The following is a 21,376-nucleotide window of genomic DNA, read 5'->3' on the forward strand; positions in this document are numbered from 1 at the left end:
CTTCAAATTGGATCCGAGGCTTCTAAAATTGCTGCCCCGTCCTAATTTAGTAAATGTCTTCTTTTTGTCCTTTTTTCTTGGTAGTTTTGAAACCTCTAGCACCAAAGTGAAGACAATTGAGGGAAAAGGAAAAAAAAAAGGGGAAAAAAATTAATGAATGTTTGATGGTGCTCATAGAATAGAGTAGATAAGAAAAGGGCTTGTAGGTAATTCCACACAAATATGATACTACTTGTAATTAATTAAATAAACTCCTTAATTACCATAGAAAGAATCGGTGAGTATCATTATTTTGGATAAACGAAAAAGAAGATTCATTTGCTTAATCCTCCACTTCTCCTCCCCACCCCCCATTTTCCCCCACTTGCTCCAGCCTCACCCAGGCTTGCTTTTGCTTAGTAACTACACTAGTAGTAGGAGCACTTCACTTTCTCCACCAATCCCATTTCCATTTTCCCCTTCTCTCCCAGCCCCGAGACCCCCCAGAGAATTCTTGACACAAAAGTTAAAACTAACCCAAAAGGGGAAAATGAAAATAAATACTAGTAGTAGCACGAGTACCATCAATTAAAACTCTAATGCTCATTCCATTTAATCCATCCATCAGTTAAACGAGTTTAAATTAGAGAAAAGATATAGGAAAAAGAAAAAAAGATCCAGCTTACAGGGAAAGAAGCAAAGGTGCTTGGAAATCTGTCAATCTAGTACTAGTGCTATATTTGTACTAAATGTCTTCGACGCCACCAACGACCATGCCGCCGGCGTCTACCGCACCGGCTGCGGTGGCGGTGCCGGCAACGGCGGCGGCTACTACGACGACGACGACGACCACCGCCACCACCCCCACCCCCAGTGGGGCGGGACCTGCCTTGACTGCGCCTGAGAGGGTCCCAGTGGGGCGGTCTAAAGGGATCAATGGCCTTGATAAAATCGTCCTCCGGGAAGTCCGCGGCAGCTCCGCTGAGGTAAAGTTTAACTCTAACTCTTCATTTCATTTCTGCTTTTGTAATTCATTTTTGTGAAGAGCCCATTTCGTGACGTAATTCTGCGATTTTTTAACGTGTTTGTCTCGATTCGCTGCCTTTTTTGTCTTATTGGGTGGAGTTACTGAGTACATGAATCTTCTGGGCAATTACTTGCTCCCGAAATGTTAGATTGAGCGAATATCCAAATGAGTTTTGGATCTTTTTCATTTTCGATTACCTCTTTTGTTTCTCTTTTGGGATTTTTATGGTAATTGATAGGTTGCTGCTTGGATCCAATGAAAATGGATCTGATCATGTTATAAAGATGACTGCTCTGTGGAGATCCAATGGAAAAGAGTTGCCCATGATGTAATTTTAAGAAATTGCGAGGTTCGTCAGGTTTTGGTCGAGGAGGAATATCATGTGGATGATCTTCCGAGCTGATTGAAGTTAAAATAACTACTATGGTCATTGTTGTGATTTACATCTTTTAATCTTGGAAGAGAAATCAAAGTAGAAAGGGAATAAATTGGAATTCCTTTTCTTGGCTTCAGACTTGAGAGTGAGATTACTAAATGGCATAATTGGCAAAATATATTCAGCACTGCAGTTTTCTTTTTCACTTGAGCAGTTCAGTCTATGTGTAGTTCATTGTAGCAGTCCAGGAATGGTTATTAAATCAATAATATCGGAACAAAAAATGATGCTACTTTCTTTCATTATCCCTTTTTGGTGGATGATTTTACTGAATTTGAATGAAGGAGACCTTTATGTTGCCTGAGTGGTGCAGTGATTGAATTTGTCATGTTTGTTTCTAAGGATACAACATGTAGATTGTAGACCATAGGCTTGGCAGAAGGCTTGGTATGAAATGTGAATGGTGTTATATGGATCTTGTGTAGGAATTACACGTCTTTGTAATCTATATGAAAGAAGTTTGCTATCCAACAATACCTTTAAATCAAATAAGGAAGAGATGTAATGGAGCTGGAAGCATTGATTCAGCTTCAGAATTTACATATCTGATTTGTTAAATTGAATATTTGTATGCTTTACATGGATCCATGAACCAAGGTTATTTTGGAATTAAAAGTGGACATAACTTTTGTTACACCAAAAATATCTCTCACGCTTTATTTATAAACAGAAGCATAGGTTAGCAAGTGAAAGCAGACAGCTGCAAAATGATACAAAGTCATGGGGTTCAGCAGTACAATATGAATAGATACCGATTTCCTTTTGGCTTGGCATTCAAGCCTTTTTGTGGACATGAAAACTGATTCTGGTTTCATGCTTATTGTGTCCTAGGACTAACTCAATTTGAATCTATTTGAAGCCTGTTTAGATTCAAGTTAAGTTTAGAATGTAATTTGGGTTGTTATCTAGGATGCTAATGATTGACTAATTAATTTATGTTTGACATGAGAACCTAAGTAAAATATAGAACAATGGAGTTCTGCACCGATCTTTTGGTAGAAACCTAATGCTATAGGATAATGAGCTAATACAATCCCCTTGAGAAGTGAGAATAAGTCTTTGTCCAAATCAAATAGGGACCATCTTATAACTCATAAATATGTACATATTTTGTTTGGGATATGTTTTTCGTTCTGAGCTCTCAAATATCTGTAATTCAATGGAGCATCATGAGGATGGTTGCACGCTTTTCAAAAATTTTGTGCTGCTTTACAGGTGTATCTGTATGGGGGTCACGTGACATCTTGGAAGAATGACCATGGAGAGGAGTTGCTCTTTCTCAGTAGCAAGGTAATTTTACTGGGTTCATTCTTTGAACTTTGTCTATTAAAATGCTTCCTCCTATAAGAACCTGTTTATGGACAAGATGTGTATGCCGATCCTATATTTGGAATGCATGTTAGATGCCAATTGCTTAGCATCAAAGTTATTAGGTGGAAGTTGGCCTGCTTTCTATTATGGAGCACTCAGTTGAACTTAGTTATCAGGTTTTAATGACTTTGTTTTTGAGAATGTGGTTTGCTCGGTTCTCCCAATATGTAGCATGTCAAGGTTCTATTGAACTCTCATCCTTTTCTGTCCTAGTTAATCTCATTTAAAATCAGAGTGTTGTGATTTGCCACCAGGATTTTAGTAAGCTTACTCCATAGTTTGCTTACTAGCTGGAAAAGTGACAAAAATTAATTTTTTTCATGTTCATTTTTATTGGTGGTTAAAAATTCTTTCAGTTGGATTCTCTTCTTTGAAAAATTACCAATTGGAACTACATATGTGCTAAAAAAGTTATGTTGTCTACCCTGTGTGAAAGTAGTTGACAAGCTTGAATTGGTGATGATGAGGACACAATCTGTTTATCATCAGGGATTTTTATTTTTATTTGTTTTTGGCCATAATAAGTGGAGAATGAGGAGGTTGGCTAGATGCTTTGCCTGACATGAATAATGGTCCAGTAAGCACCTGTGCCTACTTCGTGCTATTCTATTTCTGGAGTGGATTATGGGTAATTAATTTTCACGAAAAAATTTTCGGATAAATTTCTTGCTTATAGAATGACAACTTAGGAATTTGGTCAGCTGTTCAAGCATAAGGGCAAAAGATATTTGTATTAGGGCAAAAATACTGCTTCAGTCTGAAATATGCTTGCTTGAGGACTGGAGATCAGGGAAATCACGTGGGCTGCTTCATGAAGAGTTTTGCTGGACTTTATGCAAGCATCACTGGTATGTTAACAGTCAAAAGCAAAAAGCTTCTAGATTTTTTGATGCTTTTGCGAAAATACATTTGGAGATTAAGGGGCTGGTCTTGTGCTTTGAGCAAGCACATAACTAACAGCCTAATTTGTTGTGGTTTTGTGATAGTGAGTGTTGGTTGAAAACTGGGTAGCAAAATGATTCTTGGGATCAAAAGTGTTAGGAATGAGTCTGGATGTGGTTCTACTGGTATAACAATAGTATTTTGTGCTTTACACTTAACGGTTGGTAACTGAAGAGAAGGGAAGGTCATGAGCCTGTTAGTTTCTGTCATAAAAAAGCAGCCTGAGCTATTAAGACAAGCTACAGTTTTGGAGAGGGACATGATTTAGCTGTGTATATAGGGGCTAGAGCTTTATAAACACTTGCAGTTACTTGTTAGGAATATCTTTGTGATCTAGTTGTCTGTGCACTAAGTTGTTGGACTTTCATGTGTGTTGAAAGATGTACTGTAATGAGACAAGTCAAACAAATCTCATTTGGTGACCCATGGTTTTGCTCATGTTGAGAGATGGTTGAAGATTTGAAAAGAGAGGTGCAAATGAAAAAAATCATTATTAAGCCAAAGTTTGTTAATGATTGTGATACTTGTTTTTTCTCCCCATATGCAGATGATGGTAGTGTAATGTTTGGTTTCTCTGCAGCTGTTCTGTCGGTTTGTTTGGCAGCTAGTCTTTTTGTGTATCTTTGGCCCCTAAGAAAGTCTTAGAGAGACATAGTATGCTCATCATGACAGGGATTCTCATCCATGCTTATGATGGGTAAGTAAGAAAATGTGCACCATGACATGTATTTGCATCAGGAAAATTCCTTGTTTTTGCATGTACTCATCTGCTTTCAGAGTTAAACAGTGGTAGCATCCATCACTTTCAATGTTAAAAACAGTGGTAGCACAGATCAAATATACAAATTCACCAACTTTCCATAATGGTCTTCTTGACTCTCTCCAGATCCATTTTTGATGATTGAATCATGGATTTCTTGTTATTTAAATCCCTTGTCAAGAGCTTGAGATTTGAAGTAATTATGCTGTTTTGCTGCAACATTTTGAGCAATTTGGACCCATTTAATTGTTATTGTGTTTCATTATATTTGACTTTCTTTACACATCGCCAGGCTATATTCAAACCTCCAAAGGCCATTCGTGGAGGCATTCCAATATGCTTCCCTCAAGTATGTAATTCTTAGACCATTTGTTTCCAGTTTTGTGTGGTTACTTTTAACCCCGGTTATAAGGAAAACTTGGTGTCAGCAGTTCTCGAATCTTGGCCCTCTGGAGCAGCATGGATTTGCTAGAAACAGGTTTTGGACCATTGATACTGACCCCCCTCCTTTTCCAACTGGCACCCCTCCTAAGGCTTTCGTTGACTTGATTCTTAAGCCTACTGATGAAGACTTGAAGATTTCGCCTCACAGGTGCAGAGTTGGAAGTAACTTTTATTATTGGTTTCTATTGATATTGTCTATTGGATTAAGCTTACTATTATACTTTCTGCTGATTCTGGTAAACATGTCTTTTTTTGTATTTTATTTTACAGTTTTGAGTTTCGCTTGAGGATTAGTTTGTCACCTGCCGGTGACTTGATGTTGACATCTCGCATCAGAAATACCAACTCTGATGGGAAGCCCTTCACCTTTACATTTGCATATCACACCTATTTCTCAGTTTCAGATATCAGGTGAACCATGAAGTTGGCTTATATGTTTTCTTGATTACCTTGTCAACTGCATTTGGGATCTTCAGTTGTTTCTACTTTCTGAGTGGCGTGGTTCTGAGTTCTGCACTGTTCATGGAAATTTTGATTTGGCTTTTGAAGCTTTCCTTGTCGAGTGTTTACCCCAAAATTGGAAGAGTAACTGATTGATGCGACGTTCTGCTGTGAAAGCATGATGGATTCACCCCTTGTTTCTCATTGCAGTGAAGTTCGTGTTGAAGGATTGGAGACTCTGGATTATCTTGATAATTTGCAGAATAAGGAACGATTTACTGAACAAGGGGATGCAATAACTTTTGAATCTGAAGTAAGTTTCAAGATATTTTTGCAGTTCTTTCCTGCATCTGCATTATTAAATACTCTTAAACTCCGTTATACATGTTGATTAGGTGGACAAGATCTACCTTGGAACACCTACAAAGATTGCAATCCTGGATCATGAAAAGAAAAGAACATTTGTCTTGCGTAAAGATGGACTTCCTGATGCTGGTAAGATTGAAAGTTTTCATCTTCTTGTAGATTCTAATTTTGTGCATTCAAACCTAGCTAATTTTCTTGATTCTCTACTCACTGGAAAAGATTTAGTTTCTAAGGATCCAACTCTAAGTTAGTGTCAAATTGTTTTTGTTGCAAGTGATGGTCTGGACATTCCTTCTTTCCTCAGAGTCAATAAACCCAAAATGCCTAGTACGTACAAGAAGAGTCCCCACACACTTTATTGCTATAGTCATTTTCAATATATAGGCTTTCTATAAAACTGTTTTGCTGTTTTGGTTATAGCACCTGACATTGCATCAGGGGCTGCATGCTACTGAAGTGTATTAGTGTTTTTTTTTTTGGATGTTTTGCAGAGTTTGTGTTCTTATAAACTTTCAAGGTTGAGAATTCTCGCATTACAACCCCCCACGCTAATCCGATGTTCTGGTCTTTTTCTGGGAAAGTAATTAGCTGTTGCATCTTTGTGGATTTTCTTTGTACAGTGGTGTGGAATCCTTGGGAGAAGAAAGCAAAGGCAATGGCTGATTTTGGGGACGAGGAATACAAGCATATGCTATGTGTGGAGGCGGCTGCTGTTGAAAAGCCAATCACTTTAAAGCCTGGTGAGGAGTGGAGAGGAAGGCAAGAGCTTTCTGCTGTTCCTTCAAGTTACTGCAGTGGGCAACTTGATCCTCGGAGAGTTCTTCAGGGCAGCTAAAAAATGGGTTGTGCTAATTCATATGATGTACAGGTATACACCAACGTTTTCATTCGGCTTTATCATTCATATCAAGTTGTTGGTTGAGACACAAATCTGCGCTTTGAGATGATATCATAGGAATCTTAATTTCCATTGACAATCACTGTTCCTTACCTCCAATAGAAAATCTGATTGTTGCAGGTGCTGAGTTGAAGTATACTGTTGGGAGTGCAATGGCTACCTCTGTCCCAGACTCTTTCCTGTGTTATCCTTGGTTAATTTTGTTTACCTTGGGTAGGAGGTTAGAGAAACTGTCTAATAATCTTTTGAGTATTTGGATACGAGACTGTTTGGATGCCAATCCTGTTATATATTTAGGAAAGGCAGCAAGTCGGGTCCTTGCGTAATCAGGGGTGTCTGAACTCTAACCTGATTATTTATATTTTTACCAAACTCTTGAGTTGGGACCCGATTGGATGAAGCTATTATCATTCATGAATTTAGCTGCTTTTGAGTAGGGTTGTATCTATTTGCACGCTGAGGAACTTACCTCAAGCAGCGTAGAAATTTGACTGCATCAAATCGGGCTTTTAAATTGAGATATTGAAGAGGTGCAGAAAATAATAATGTGTATATATTGTCAACCCATTCAAATGTGACAAAATGACAAAGGGCATGTCATCTCCATTGTCCAGTAAGAATAGTTAAAAATTACAACAATCCTCGTTCTGCGCCTCAAGTACGTGACCGACATTTGCCTCTTCATCATCATGCTAAATGGCAAGAAAAGAAAGGATGTAGATAGAATATTGGGCTCCTTTCATTTGGAAGAAAAGAAAGGAAATGGAATGATTTTATCAACTTGAAATGTCTCGTGTTTCTTTCTTTCATTCTCAATTATTAGTTGTATGTTTTTATCTACTGCGCTATAGAAAGTGTAAATTTTGGGACATTTATATGATTTTACTGTTAATTTTGCTAGACCTGAGGGTTTGCATGACTCACAAGACATAATTATTATTAATAGTTAAATTTAGCAAAATGAATATTATGCTGCTATATTTTCTCTTTTTTCCTCCCCTAAAACTCCCAAACGAGCCAAAATACAATCCTAACCCTTTCTCTTCTTTTCTCGCCTAAACTCCAAACTAGGCATAATTTTTCAATGCATGAATGGCAGTGCATTCTTAGTAGAAGCATATATGTCCATGAAGCCATCCATACTGATCAGATTGCCATGTTTAGACTTTTAGATGAGAAATGCAGCGGTCCCTGTGCCTTAGGGAGCGCCATATGCTGCTATCTGTCATGTAGACCTATTCTCCTCCTGGTGGCAATGCTAATCCAAATTGTAGTTTTCTTCTCTCCTCTCTCAATTCGGTGGACTTAGACAGATGATTTGACAAAAAAAGAAGAAGAAGAAAATACTACCGTCGTCGGTCCTGTCCTGAAGATTGAAAATCTAGGAACATTAATTTGTCTTGTGTTTTCTTGAAAATCATCTTTGTGTCATTAGTCAGAAAAATCTAAAGCCTAAACTGCTATGAAATCAACTATCGTTGGGTTAAATCAATCCAAGCTGTACAGGTACAAATCAATGGTATATCTAGAGTTTCATAAGTATTGTAAAAGTAAATACATGGTGAAATTTGAGAATCAAGGGGATAGATAGATTGACTGACGTATGTGCGGGCCCATCTCAAGTTAAAATTGACAGATGGATTTAACTCAATTGTTCCACGACAAATAAAAGCATGCAAAGTATTGAACTCTGTCTAATCTTTTTGATACTTTTTTACTATAATATACTATCAGTGAAAAGTTTCAATTATTTGTGCATTGATTGCTAACGAATCCACATGGAGTGGCATATAATAATATTAACTAGTGCTGTTACATGCGTAGACGATAACTGTCAAACACGTGAATACGAGAAATGCCCTTTTATTTAGTACTCCAGCAACCAAAACATTAATGTAACTGGTAAATTCTGTTCTCGTACCCATATGTTTCTGTGCCTGCCCTTGATCATTTGATGGACAGGTACCACAATATCGTTGCCCTTCTTTTCTCAAAATCTTTATTATTGTGTCGCCAAAAGGGATCCCAGTCATACGAACATGGTATTTCTCAAAAAAAATTTCCTTTCAATAATGGTGGTATCTCATAGGAAGTTATAAGCAGTAGCTGAAACTTGCTTGTTCAAAAGAACATTTTGTCATCACTTAGTAACTACTAGTACACAATAATATTTGCTAATTCAACCAATTTAGTTAGTAATAATAAGAGTCGGCTGCCAACATTGGCAGGCAAGGAGAGAGCTACCGAGTTCTTTACATTGAACTACGTCTAATAAAGTAAAGTGCGTTTGATTTTATCCATTTCAAATTCTACCTTGAGCCTAATTATGTACTACTCCACCTCAATTATGAAAGCAAGCAGCAATTTTTGATACTTGTTTATAAAAATAAAAAAAAAAGGAGTTGTAAACGATTAATTGGTTGGCTATCTCCATCAGGAATGCAAAGAACTTGTATGGTAGTACCCTACCCCACTTCACTTCTCTGGGTTGGAGACTTGGAGTAGGAACAAGGAAGTAATAGGGAAAGCACATTCTTGATGGGACTTTCCATAGTCCATTATTTGAGCCTGTTTTGTTCTCTTCCATGCAGACTCCTGCTCGTGATTTATACTTGTGTTGAAAATCGAGACACTCATGGTTCATGCACCGGCACGTAAACAAAGTCCAATCATTCTTCCTTTTCGCAAACATACCTGTCAACCTTTTTCTACAGAAGAAAAGATCAGCAAGTAGTGATATATCCACCCACCAATTCTTAAATGGCACCTCCTCACCACAGCCTTAATCCCAGCAGACATGATCAATCAGGAAGTGGCCAGACTGTATCTGCCTCAATCTCTCCGCATTATTATCATTTTTATTATTATATATAAACAGCTGCAGCTCTCCTTCTTTTATGATTGATTCCTAATGCATTATATATACACATCTTCTTCATCAATAACCAATGCTTATTAATTAGAAATATATATTGATTTACTGGTGCAAAACAAAAAGAATGCCTAACAAAAGCTTGTCTGCTTTGCTTCTTTCTCTCTTTATTATAATTTTTACAACAGCTTCTGCTCAACTCACTACCAACTTCTATCGCAATACGTGCCCAAATGTGGAAGCCCTTGTCCGCAATGCCGTCCAAACGAAGTTCAGGCAGACCTTCACTACTGCTCCGGCAACTCTCAGACTCTATTTTCACGATTGCTTTGTCAGGGTACGTACGTGTAGATTCCATTCATAATTCATTAGCTGATCACTTTACTAGTTTCAACTTTTTTTTTTCCTCTCACTTTTTTGGCCCGCATCAATTATTACGCGCGGACGAGTGCTTTTTTCTGCAGGGCTGATGTTGATGCTTGATTTTGTGATAAATTTTGGTTTTGACATCTGTGTACAGGGTTGCGATGCTTCGATTATGATTGCATCGCCTAATAACAGCGCCGAAAAGGATCACCCCGACAATCTTTCGCTCGCCGGAGATGGATTTGACACCGTTGTCAAAGCCAAAGCAGCTGTAGATAGCGACCCTCGGTGCAAAAACAGAGTTTCATGTGCAGACGTACTGGCTTTGGCTGCCCGTGAAGTCGTTTCCTTGGTATGATTATTCCTAAATTTGAAGCAGTAGGACGCAAGCTTCTCATTGTTAATCAAAACGAGCAGAATTGTGATTTGTGAATGAATAATCTTGATTTTGTTTAATTATGCAGGCTGGGGGACCATTTTATCCGGTCGAATTGGGACGACGTGATGGGAGAATATCTACCATTGCCAGTGTACAACATAGGCTTCCGCCGCCGAACTTTAATCTGGACCAGCTCAATGCCTTGTTTTCTAGTCATGGTCTAGACCAAACTGATATGATTGCTTTATCAGGTAACAAATAGAAGCCAGCATTACTATCATTGTTCTGATTCATATGTTTCCTGGAAATCTTGAAATAGATTGCTTCGTCTTCTTCTTCTGAAGCCACCAATGATCCTTGAATTTTTTTTTTATTCTTTTTTTTTTTGGGGGAAATCCCCTGATAATTTGATTTCCAAATATTTTAATCCTCCTTGCAAGAATCAATTAACAAAATTTTGACTTTGCTTCCCTAGTAGATTAACGTATTTTTTCTTCATAACATCCATGGTTAATTTATCAATTTGTTGATTTGTTGCAGGTGCACATACAATTGGATTCTCCCACTGCAGCAGATTCTCCAAGCGCATATACAGTTTTACTCCTCAAACAAGAATTGACCCAACACTGAATCTGCAATACGCCATGCAGCTAAGGCAAATGTGCCCAACCAACGTCGACTCAAGAATTGCCATCGACATGGATCCGACCACCCCTAATACTTTTGACAATGCTTATTACCAAAATCTTCAGCAAGGAAAGGGCTTGTTCACCTCTGATCAAGCATTGTTTACGGATAATCGGTCGAAGACCACCGTCAACCAATTTGCGTCCAACAAAGCTGCTTTCCAGCAAGCTTTTATCACAGCCATCACCAAGCTGGGCCGCGTTGGAGTCTTGACTGGGAATCAGGGTGAGATCAGACGTGACTGCACAAGGCCAAACTGATTAATCCAAGAGCTCCCACATTTCCATGGACAGAAATTAGTCTTTCAGTGTGAAGTATAGCTAATTCTTTATTTGTTTGTGAGGCTGTGAACCCTGTAAAACTTTTTCTTCGACAAGGAAGTAAATTCCTTTTTGTGTGGTTTTCATTGCAATTTCAAGAATTTAAGAAATGTAAAGAGCAAAAATGAGTTTGGCTGTAAGCAACAAGAACAGGACAAACTTTCTTAGAATCAGAAGAGTTCTTGCAAGGAGATAAGCGGATACAAAGAAAAGAAATATGGGAGCTGTAAGTACTAGAGAGAGTAACAGAAAACATAAGCAAGGGAGCATAATTTCCAGTGCAATCAAGTCTAAAAATGCAGAGAAGGGAAGAGGTCAAGTTTAAGTGTGAGTTGAGGATACAAGAGGTTTATATGCATAACTAGGAAACCAGGATTTTACACGTACGTGAGATTGCAGTAGTAATATAGTAGTAGCATGGCAGCCTGAAAAGTGATGCTTGGTAGCACTCAAGAACAGGAATTGTGTGATCTACTAGTCTTTCAATTCATCATATTAGTGTGATTGTGCATAGGTTTTTTTTTTTTCACTTTGTATGCTTTATACGGTTGTCTATCATACTTGCTACAGAGGGCTGTTTTTCCTTTTGCCTTTGAATTTCTTTCTTCTGTTGTTTTATTATATTAGGAAGGGGAGAATGCATGGATTGCATAGTGAAGATCAAAACGCTTGCCAGTGAAATTACTCGAGTGAAAAAAGACTTTTTTTTTTTATATAAAAATAAAGATATACGTTCTCTTTTTTAAAGAATATAATCTCATTGAGTAAATTTATTTTGTTCTCCTTGCGTATAGTATAGAATTTGACTTGAAATGAAGTTATCAAGCAAATAATAGACGATAAATCGCAATTTAGAAGCTCCATTTGAACGTAAAATACTCCTAGAAGTTACCAAGGCCTGTAAGTAACTATTTTTTCCAATTTCTACCATATTCTGCGATATCTCCTCTTTAAAAGGGGCTAAACTTCCTCAGGAAGAAAGGGGGAAAAAGGAAAGAGAACGCAAGTTTTACTGGCATTGAACATTCTAATCAGTGCTTGTCCAAAGATTCTACAGTGCTGTCAATTCAATCTAACCAGCTTGATAGTTTCAAAGAATCACAAGGAGAGCCAAACATGGAATGGAACCAGTGACAACGCCATGTCCAGACTCAGGAAGTTTTCCTCTGCAGGAAACCAACACAAGGACGTGGCACCAGTGACCGGATCCTCACCATGGCTAATGTGCTGGGGTGAAAAGGCTCATGTCCATGCCTGATGAGTTGACTATTTCCAGCAGTGATTCTTTAGAGGATTGGGCGGAGATTGGCTTGCCTGCCAAGGCAAATAGTGAAAGCAGAATGTGGTTGTTTGGATTTTACTTTTTAGCGAGCGATGCGCGAATTTGGAGAAGGAGGCATTTAAGTTGTCGCAAGGGAATTCGTTGACATACCCGTATGTCAAGAAAGCGATTGCTAAAAAACATGCTGGCACTGAAAGGTGGTACTATGATTTTGTTAAGGGGTCGTTTGAAATTTGGGTCTCAAATTTAACCTGTTTCCATCTATTTCCTACGCTGTCAGCGCTTCTAAGTTCATGTAATAGTAGCATACATCGAATAATTTTTCTAGCTTTGATCATGTCAATTGTCGTGAACACTTTGTCCTAATCATGAAAAGTCTTCGTTTTTTGCTGAAAAGGGGACTACCTGCAGGAAATTTACCTTTACCTATGTTTTTAGAGTATGGATGGGGAGAATCCGGACACTTTAAAAATCCGAATGTCTTTGGTGCATCAATGTCTTGTTCTATTGACTTTGGCACTTTTCGGATGTTTGCATGTAGATGGAGGGATGCGGATTCGGTATATTCTTATGAATGACTTGAGGTAGCTAGTTTGACTGCACGATAAAAGTGTCGTGTAATATGATGGCCACTTTTACAGGGAAAACGAGGCAAAATTGTTTTCTTAAATCATCCAGGTTGCTACCTGATTTGAGTAAGAAATATGGCTGGCTTTCAATGATTTGAGTGTCAATGGTCTTTTTTATTGCAAGTATTTTGATCAGGTGAAGATTCAGTTTCAAGAGCTGTTCCTAGGATTCTAACTAAGTGTTAAACAAAATGTGACAGAACAATAAGCAAAATATTATGTTCTGTTCAAACTCAGATCTTGGAAAAGCCAATGGGATGTTGTTGCATTAGTATTTTGGTTCGGTGTGGCACTCGAACTGCTTAAAGCAGGGCTGGGGTCATCAGAATCTTCCCTTTTCTCTGTTTTTACAATTGCAGCAGAACAGAGCTCTTTGCCACTATAATTCGAATCTGACCCCCCTAATTCTAGGCTGCATGGATTATTCCGGCTGTTCGATCTCTTTTTACTCTTGCTACACCCAATGCTGAGAGTCAGCTCCACATCTATTTCTTCATCTGATCCATCCATGCTTGCCTTATTACTCGTTGAAAGCCCGTACCTATTAGGCCTTTGTTGATCCTGTTCAGTGGGCTGAATGCTAGTTGAGGGACCTTCCTCAGCAACCCTTTCGAGGTTGAATAGTTTTGGCATTCTCAGGCTCTCCCCGCAACTGCTAGCACTCCTTTCTGCTGAACCATATGTCAATCCATGTACAGGGAGATTGGACCTGATATCTTGCATTTGTTTTTGGCAAATTAAAAATTGAGAACTGCTAGGATCCTTTCCTGCTAACGGACCTTGTTTATACGTCATCTCTTTCTTTAGCTCATACATCAACTTCATTTGGAGATTATACAGCCGGTGAAGCTCTCTTACCTGCAAGTTTAGTTTTTTTTTTTTAAGCTAAAATCAGTTCCAACTCTGTACCATCTCATGAATTGTGCAGCATATCTCTAGGAACCCAAGATAATACTTGGAATTACTTAATCAAAGTCAATGCAAGCTAACCATGAACTTCTGAAAAAAATATTGCAAGGAAACGTGATTTTGTTCTCATACAGTGTAGGGGGCAAAGAGTAGCTGGCTCTTGCATGTTTCAAATACTATATTGCTGATGAGATCTGAAAACCAATAAACTATTGCAGAAAACAAGCACATCTTGAAGAGGTTGAATTCATCAAGATTCTTTTGGTTTTTATTAATCCCTTTAGCCGAAGGTATCAATTTTGGAAAATGCGTAGCTGAAGTTATGGAGAGAATAAATTTGAAAACTCTGGTGTAGAAGAAGATCAAGGGCTTAGCAAGGATGAGAAAAGCACCTGTCTTTGAAAGATATCTTCATGCAATAGCATTGTCTTCTTGATGGACTCTATCTTCTGTAAATCGAACATCTCATGATCCATAGAGTGCTTAAAATGATGCAGAGCACTTTCCTCTGATTGCCCCCTTGCACCAGTTTCTCGGGAGTATCCCCAGTCGCTGTTTTGATTTACAGCAAGTGAGTTGTTTGAAGCAGTAGCTAATGGGTTTATTGCATATTGGAATTTGGTTGCCATCCCTGTAAATCATTTAGGTCATCAAAGAATCAGAGCAATAAGTGTATAAGCTTCTAAAAAAAGGGAGGGTTTGAGGATGACATGCTGATTGTAGAAATATGCTGATAATGAGAAATGCAAGTGGAGATGGAGTTGTTTCGTTGCATCTCTCTCTTTTGTAAGTTCTTTGTGGCCTCTTTCCTCTGCTCCCCCACAAAAAATGCCTTTTTGAAGATGGTAATACAACCATGGCTTTGAAGAGTCAGAATATTACTAAAGTAGGAGATATTTGAGAATGCTCTTTGGGTCCAGTAATTGATGAGTATGATGAAATCCACTATATGAACGTGGAGACAAGGCCTAGAAACCTCCAACCACCAAACACCAAATGGAACGTATGATCATCATGCAAAATGGCACGCATTTGAAGAAGTCAAATTAGACTGCGACACTTTTTCTTCTCGGTTGGACATATGAATTTTGCTTATTCTGCAAGGGTCATACGCTACAGGCCCTTGAGAAACCCATACTTAATTCAAATTGCTTCCCCCCTACGAACCTCCAAGTGTTCATATTACATAACACCAGCTGTAAAGATGCAGAGAAATGCTGGAGTTGAAGAGAATTGATGACCCTAATTAACTTCTCATGCTATACATTGGCTATCTTCCCCTGGATTCATATGTGCTGTGTACCATATTTATGCTGAAGATGGGATCTCACCAAATTCTGATGAAGTAAATCATTCACAATTCACAAACAAAACTCTAGTAGTTAGTCTTATTAACACACATATCCAAGACTAGCCATTCCTATTTATGCCTAAATCATTATCCACGGAGAAGAATGAAGATGGCGCAAAAGCATTCCAAGAACTATATGATTTTGCATTGGAATTTGAGAATTCAGACACAACTATACGATTTGAAGCTTCCAGAAAAAGAAAGTCCAAAACTTGAAATGGTTTGCACAGAATAAAGCTGCAAAATTTTCTTTTTCCTGAAACAATCCTGAGATCAGAAGTTTCCGAAGTACACATGCATTGGATAGAATAACGTACCTGGAATAAAAAGGAAGCGGATCGCTCTATCAGTAAAAGTGTCATTGAAGACATTCCACTCTCATGCCACTGCTTTTAAAGCGCAAAAACAAACTACGACCAATGAATCCAACCACTTCAAATATTAGTGCGACCATCCAAATTGAGCACTGATCGAAACATCTCAAGACTCAACAACTCATTTCTTTAAAACATGATGGACGATGGAATCAAAGTGCCCTCTGGAGTAAACAGATGGTTATGAATCACCAACAGCAACAATCCCTTTATTATTCTGAGGCCAATGTCAAAAACCTTGCTTTTCTGTTCTCTTCTTCTCTTCCTCAGAGAAAAAACAAAGCAGTTTTCACTAATAAAATCCTAATCATGGGCTCTTAATAATTCACAATGACAGGCTGTAGGGTGTGTGTGCATGTGTTTGTGTTGAGAGATTGTGGGAGAGAAAGAGCTGTTGCAAGCATTACCATTTAACCATAATTTTATGCTTTCAATTGTAGTATTCTACTTTGTGTTGTGTGTGTGTGTGTGTGTTTTTGTGTTCGTGAGGATGTGTTAATATTTTATGTGTTTTTCCTTATTCTATATATGTTGGAAGATCAAAAAGGGGAGGGCCCATAAAAGAATCAAAAAGGATAAACAGTTTTCTCGTATATGCTAGGTTACCAACAACAAATGGCATTCCTTGGACGTATGCAAATGAAGTTCCAGGCCCTGTGAACAAGATATTCCATGCAGGTCCTGCTGGATATGAGGATTTTTTGTGGACGAGAGAAAAAGTTGGTGCTTCTTTGTCACATCCAGAATGGTATGGAATCCATCTCTTTCTCCTTTTTCCTTTTTTTCCCTTCTTTATTTTTACACTTTGAATCTTTTCTTATTGATCCCAATTTTGTGGGAAAATCCTATATCATCCTGTTCGCTGTTGTATCCGTACCTGACAAATCATTGAATTTTTCGAGGTACGCACTTGAGTTTTATGTTATTTTTCCTTTTATTTTGTTCCCCTCCTCCTTTGGCAATTGGCTAAAGATTACATTAATTACAGTTGATTAGCTACATAGGTGGTATCATTTGAAAATTTCTTTCGAGTGGCCATATGGTGGACAGTACAAAAAAAACAACCGGGATGGGTCAGATTTGTGATCAAACAGGGATTTACTTAATTGAGCGGCGCCATAATTTAGCCCTTCCTGAAAAATGTTTGAATGAAGCCTTAGAACGATAGGCATGAATTTTCTTCTTTCTTTTCAAGTAAAAGAAAAGAAGAAAAAGAAACATGGATGAACGTAAAAAGTTGACCGCATTCAATGTCTGTGATCGATCCTAAGATGCCTAATTAAAATGATATGATTACTTTATCATGGTAGATCCTTGAAATGTGCTGATTTAAATGATAAAAGCAGAATTAGAGAAGCCCTCCCCCTCCCTCAGGCTCAAGAGTTAGCTTGACAAAGACAGGAGAGAATCAAGTTAATATTTAGAAAGGGAAAGGTTGGTGCACTGATCCTGATCCAACCCCTTGCGATACAATTAAAGAATACTACATCGAGATTGGAGATGAGGATAGATAAACTTTGCTTTGGATCGCTTTCCTCCAAAAGCTGAAGGTCCAAATCATAGCTGTCCCAGATTATTTAGAAAGAAAAATAAAAACAATGTATTTGCTTCGTACCATATTTCAATTCTTATCTACGAAATTCTGCACCCCACATACATCCAAATGATTCAACACCATGAAGCAACTATCCTCCTAAAGATTTTTATTCTAAGGAAGCATGCAATGCATCTTCTGGCCTAACTTTCATATCTTCCTGTTTTGACATGGGACCATCGGCATTCCCCCTCTCACACATATGCTCGCACGCGCACGCACACACATTCTACCCTTCCAAAACCCCACCACTGGCCCTGGCCCGAATTTGGGGCATGAAGTGGGATTTGGGGCACAAAGTGTAGACAAACTCAAGTTAGCACAAAACCAATCCATAACAGCATTTATCAAATAACTGTATCTTAATATAAGCTCCTGTTTGCAAAGAAGATGTCTTTCTTGGGGTTAGATGCATCCTAATTCGACAAAAGTTCATATATATCCGGACATAACAAGTCACTTGGTTAGAAATTATCTTTGAGTCAAAAAGTTAGACATTTCGAACAGTAAAGCAAGCGTCTGTACACTTCCAGTACTTTTATGCATTCCTACACAGACTACATAACACCTTGCCACTGCAAGCTCCTCCAATTACTACTAGAGTGATAGAAGAATAAACATTACCAGAAAACAGTCCACACTATATGCTTTAATAAGTGCAGGCAAGCAAAGTGGCAACTTTTATGCACAAAACAGCACTTGTTATTTTATGCTATAGCTGAAAAGAAAGATTAGCGAGAACAAAGAAGATAATTATGAGCACTGAGGTCAAAAGTACCTGAAATCATATATTTATGAAATTAAAAAATGTGATGGCAAAAGAATTAAATAAGAAAATATTAACTTTTCTGCAAAGAGAGTACCATTGAATAATGCAGTTGACTGTTCTCCATTCACGGTCATTTCATCATTTTAACAACCTTAAAGTTCCTGAGTGAACAATTCCTGAAAACAAAAGAGAAAAGATCAGAACCCTTCCTCAGATTGGGAAAAATACTTCAAATACATAGCAAGTGTGAACATCATAAAGAAGGGATTACACAGGATTGAAACTTGAAATCTAACATTGAGTCTAGCTTTGGAGGATCATGACAAGGTAAGTTTATGACCTTCTATAAGATTGATTTTTTATCTTCGAGTTGTCATTCTCCTTGTGAGAAAGATTATAAACATACCACTATCTTCTCATAAATCTCTTCTTCTTTTAATTGATTCCTTTAATAACAAGAGTCTGGGAGATAATATTTTCCATAAGCACCGAAAAATAGGAAAGCAAGTATGTTCAAATTTTTAGTACAATAAGAATCTCAAGAAAACCTTCCACTTGAAAAGTGAACAAAGTAAGTTATCAACTAACAAACCAAAAATGTTCAGCTTGAAAAAGAAGCAAAACCACGGAAGAAGTGATTGAGCTAGTGCTGCCTAGTGCTTTACTCTATAGCCCCCACCTTAATAACATTCAAGAAAGTTGCTCAATGTTCATCATCTGACAATGTCTCCCGATTCTTAAGTACATAGCTCGAAGTTGCCTATGGAAATTGTTACTATAAAATTCACAACATTTTATGAATGGGCATCTCTTGTAACATGGTGTTTGTATTCAGCCTGTCCACAACTTCAATTCAAATTAAAATCACTGGAAACAACACTTATCTGGCAGATAAAGGATTCATCAGTCAAAATTTTTCCCATTTTCCATTGCGTATCATGACATTGTCACTTGTTGTCCTGTTCTCATCTGCCGTGTCTTCTAGATTTGTTTCGATTAGGATTTAGAATATTGGATCCTGACACTATTTGGCAGATTTTATTTTCTGCACGTTTATTAGAAAAAGCCCAAAATAGGATTGCTTCAGTAATGCCAACAAAGCCGAAAAGCCAAATTCAGGTGTGTGCAATGTTTTTGAAACTATAAAGAAATAAAACTTGCAGGTCTCTCCAAGAGTAGTATTCTCTGTGTCATTATTCATCTTGCTTTCAACCTTTGCTATTTTCAAAATCTGTCGACACATATTACATGGAAAAGCTTCCTCACATGCATCAAGTAGTTGAAGAATGCACGATCAAAGAAGTGATAAAAATGTGTTTTCCAATGTGATTTCTTTAGCCAAACAAAAATATAGTAAAAAAAAATAAGAAACCTATAAACTCGTGAAGTTTCAGTCCTGGTATGCCGCATAAATCTCTTCAATCTCCATCTCTGAACTGTCTGCAGGTGAAGCATCCTCTAGATTACCCATGGTCTCCTCCTGTTCATGATCCAACAAGATACTGTCATTCTCAGACTCACTCTCAAACAGGTCCTTATCATCTATATCATGTAAAACTTCAACAGTCCCAATTCTCTTCTTTTTCTTTCTGTAATCTATAAGTCCATTGACTTTTTCCCTCCAAACAACCAAGGGATGCTTTTCTATCAATTCTGAACCTTCATAGGCCTCATTGAGAAAGACACTAAACCTCCTCCCCCTCTCCGAAACATAAAAGATACCAAAATGCTTCAGCAACAATCGCATCAACTTTTGAGGCATCACAAATTCTCTTCTAAAGTGTGTCAAATGATCAGTTACCACCCTCTTTTCAGTTGTAAAACTCAGTAGCTCATGCATAACTGCCACAGCCCTCTTATCAAATTCTTGTGAGCCAGCTTTCAGATCTCTAGCATCTGCATACGGAGACAAATATTCTCTCTTCTGAAAATTCCCAATTTGTGGATAATATCGTGACAAGACCTTTTTATAATTAGGAGGAAACTTCATAGGAAACGACAGCGAAAGCAGCCCTGGAACGTGATCGCCACCACTCAACTCCTCAACCATCCCTGACTTCTTCTCCAATTCTGTTATTGCCCAACTAGACTTCCACTCAACAAGTTCCAAATATTCCCCCTCATCATACGGTTTAAACGGCCGCACGACTCTAAAATTTTCAGGATATCTATGCACCCAACGGCTCCTAAAATCCACTGGCAACCCTATATCCCTCCTAAAATGTGCAATCTTCTCCAATGGAAGTCGTTTATCTACTGACATCATCAACATCCTAGTAACATATTCAGCAGCCTTATCGCTATTCTCCTCAATAATTCTTCCCTCTTCCTCCACTAATTCCTCAGCCATTTTCGTCATCCCACACCACAAGACCCCTCTCTGATCCTTGTACAGCTCGAAAAGCTTAGGCGATTTCCGAAGAAAAGCTGATAGTTTATGGGGTTTAGGGAGGTTAATTTGCCTTCTGTACCTATCTAAACTTTTAATGGGCACGATTTGTTCAGGCTCTTGCTTTAAAATTTCAAAGAAAAATAGAATCTTGGACAGTACTTTGTGCTTTTCCAGAGCCACCTCAAGATCATGGACACGTTTTCTCTTGCTCCTCTCTTGAACCCTTTTGCTGGTAGTCATCAATCGCCATTGTAAGTAGCGAAATGCATTATCATTACTATTGAACGTAACCTCATTCACAAATGGCAGGCGTAAATACAATAAAAATTGTCTTAAAAGAGCTTTGCTTCTAACACCTCGGTGGGGCATTACATCAAACAGAAAAGAGACAAACCAGACACGCAGATGAAGGAGCGGTCTTACGGAAGAATGATGATGTTTGTGGAAGTCCAATGACTTCTTCACTCAGAGGAAGTGCCCTTTTCTGCCTCTTTTTCTTTCAATCTTCTGGGAACACCATTATTGGCGTCTTAGTAGAAACCAATCTCATGCGTTTATCCACTGCCTTTCATGTCTTGTTTTGGGAAATTGGGATAACCTTTGATTAATTACCTAAATAAGTTGGAAATTTGGATCCGGTGCGGGCATGCTCCAATCCAGATAATGCAGTTCAACTTAAGATTAAAAAAATTTGGCACAAAGAAACGAGTTTCACTAAATAACAAATGTAAAATTGTACCTTAATAATGTGATTAATATTTAAAAGTTATCGGAACCAAGATATTAAA

At 38.0% G+C, this 21,376-nt stretch overlaps 4 protein-coding genes across 5 annotated transcripts; 2 read left to right on the top strand and 2 right to left on the bottom strand.

Moving 5' to 3' along the window:
• Positions 1-352: 352 nt before the first annotated feature.
• On the top strand, positions 353-7,183 carry LOC113775119 (putative glucose-6-phosphate 1-epimerase). The gene is made up of 9 exons (XM_027319862.1): positions 353-965; positions 2,658-2,732; positions 4,808-4,864; positions 4,947-5,107; positions 5,230-5,370; positions 5,611-5,713; positions 5,796-5,895; positions 6,387-6,634; positions 6,785-7,183. Exons 1-8 carry the CDS (start codon positions 729-731, stop codon positions 6,599-6,601), a joined length of 1,089 nt encoding a protein of 362 aa, XP_027175663.1. The 5' UTR covers positions 353-728; the 3' UTR covers positions 6,602-6,634; positions 6,785-7,183.
• A 2,242-nt stretch (positions 7,184-9,425) lies between these two features.
• Positions 9,426-11,799, top strand: LOC113774818 (peroxidase 16). The gene is made up of 4 exons (XM_027319443.1): positions 9,426-9,873; positions 10,057-10,254; positions 10,367-10,532; positions 10,822-11,799. The coding sequence occupies exons 1-4, from the start codon at positions 9,664-9,666 to the stop codon at positions 11,226-11,228; spliced, it is 981 nt and encodes a 326-aa protein (XP_027175244.1). The 5' UTR covers positions 9,426-9,663; the 3' UTR covers positions 11,229-11,799.
• A 1,607-nt stretch (positions 11,800-13,406) lies between these two features.
• Positions 13,407-16,282, bottom strand: LOC113775848. Of its 2 annotated transcripts, XM_027320885.1 has the most exons (3): positions 15,777-16,282; positions 14,501-14,739; positions 13,407-14,057 (listed from the first exon to the last, which is right to left on the bottom strand). In XM_027320885.1, the coding sequence occupies exons 2-3, from the start codon at positions 14,735-14,737 to the stop codon at positions 13,416-13,418; spliced, it is 879 nt and encodes a 292-aa protein (XP_027176686.1). In that variant the 5' UTR covers positions 14,738-14,739; positions 15,777-16,282; the 3' UTR covers positions 13,407-13,415. The 2 variants fall into 2 exon arrangements, with proteins under 2 accessions (XP_027176686.1, XP_027176685.1); XM_027320884.1 differs by lacking the exon at positions 15,777-16,282 and having other exon boundaries at positions 14,501-14,916.
• Positions 16,283-18,312: 2,030 nt separating this feature from the next.
• Positions 18,313-21,049, bottom strand: LOC113776147 (protein WHAT'S THIS FACTOR 1 homolog, chloroplastic). The gene is made up of 2 exons (XM_027321245.1): positions 19,569-21,049; positions 18,313-18,372 (listed from the first exon to the last, which is right to left on the bottom strand). Exon 1 carries the CDS (start codon positions 20,955-20,957, stop codon positions 19,587-19,589), a length of 1,371 nt encoding a protein of 456 aa, XP_027177046.1. The 5' UTR covers positions 20,958-21,049; the 3' UTR covers positions 18,313-18,372; positions 19,569-19,586.
• Positions 21,050-21,376: the final 327 nt, after the last annotated feature.

The sequence above is a fragment of the Coffea eugenioides genome, chromosome 6, assembly GCF_003713205.1.
Source record: "Coffea eugenioides isolate CCC68of chromosome 6, Ceug_1.0, whole genome shotgun sequence".
In the NCBI taxonomy this organism is placed as follows: Eukaryota; Viridiplantae; Streptophyta; class Magnoliopsida; order Gentianales; family Rubiaceae; genus Coffea; species Coffea eugenioides.

Excerpts from the sequence above, each read along its gene's own strand:
- LOC113775119 (XM_027319862.1), top strand. The coding sequence starts at position 729 with ATGTCTTCGACGCCACCAACGACCATGCCGCCGGCGTCTACCGCACCG. Across the intron at positions 2,733-4,807 it reads TGCTCTTTCTCAGTAGCAAG|GCTATATTCAAACCTCCAAA; the intron begins GTAATTTTACTG and ends ACACATCGCCAG. Across the intron at positions 5,714-5,795 it reads CAATAACTTTTGAATCTGAA|GTGGACAAGATCTACCTTGG; the intron begins GTAAGTTTCAAG and ends CATGTTGATTAG.
- LOC113774818 (XM_027319443.1), top strand. The coding sequence starts at position 9,664 with ATGCCTAACAAAAGCTTGTCTGCTTTGCTTCTTTCTCTCTTTATTATA. Across the intron at positions 10,255-10,366 it reads CCCGTGAAGTCGTTTCCTTG|GCTGGGGGACCATTTTATCC; the intron begins GTATGATTATTC and ends TTAATTATGCAG. Across the intron at positions 10,533-10,821 it reads TGATATGATTGCTTTATCAG|GTGCACATACAATTGGATTC; the intron begins GTAACAAATAGA and ends GATTTGTTGCAG.
- LOC113775848 (XM_027320885.1), bottom strand. The coding sequence starts at position 14,737 with ATGGCAACCAAATTCCAATATGCAATAAACCCATTAGCTACTGCTTCA. Across the intron at positions 14,058-14,500 it reads AAGATATCTTTCAAAGACAG|GTAAGAGAGCTTCACCGGCT; the intron begins GTGCTTTTCTCA and ends CTAAACTTGCAG.
- LOC113776147 (XM_027321245.1), bottom strand. The coding sequence starts at position 20,957 with ATGCCCCACCGAGGTGTTAGAAGCAAAGCTCTTTTAAGACAATTTTTA.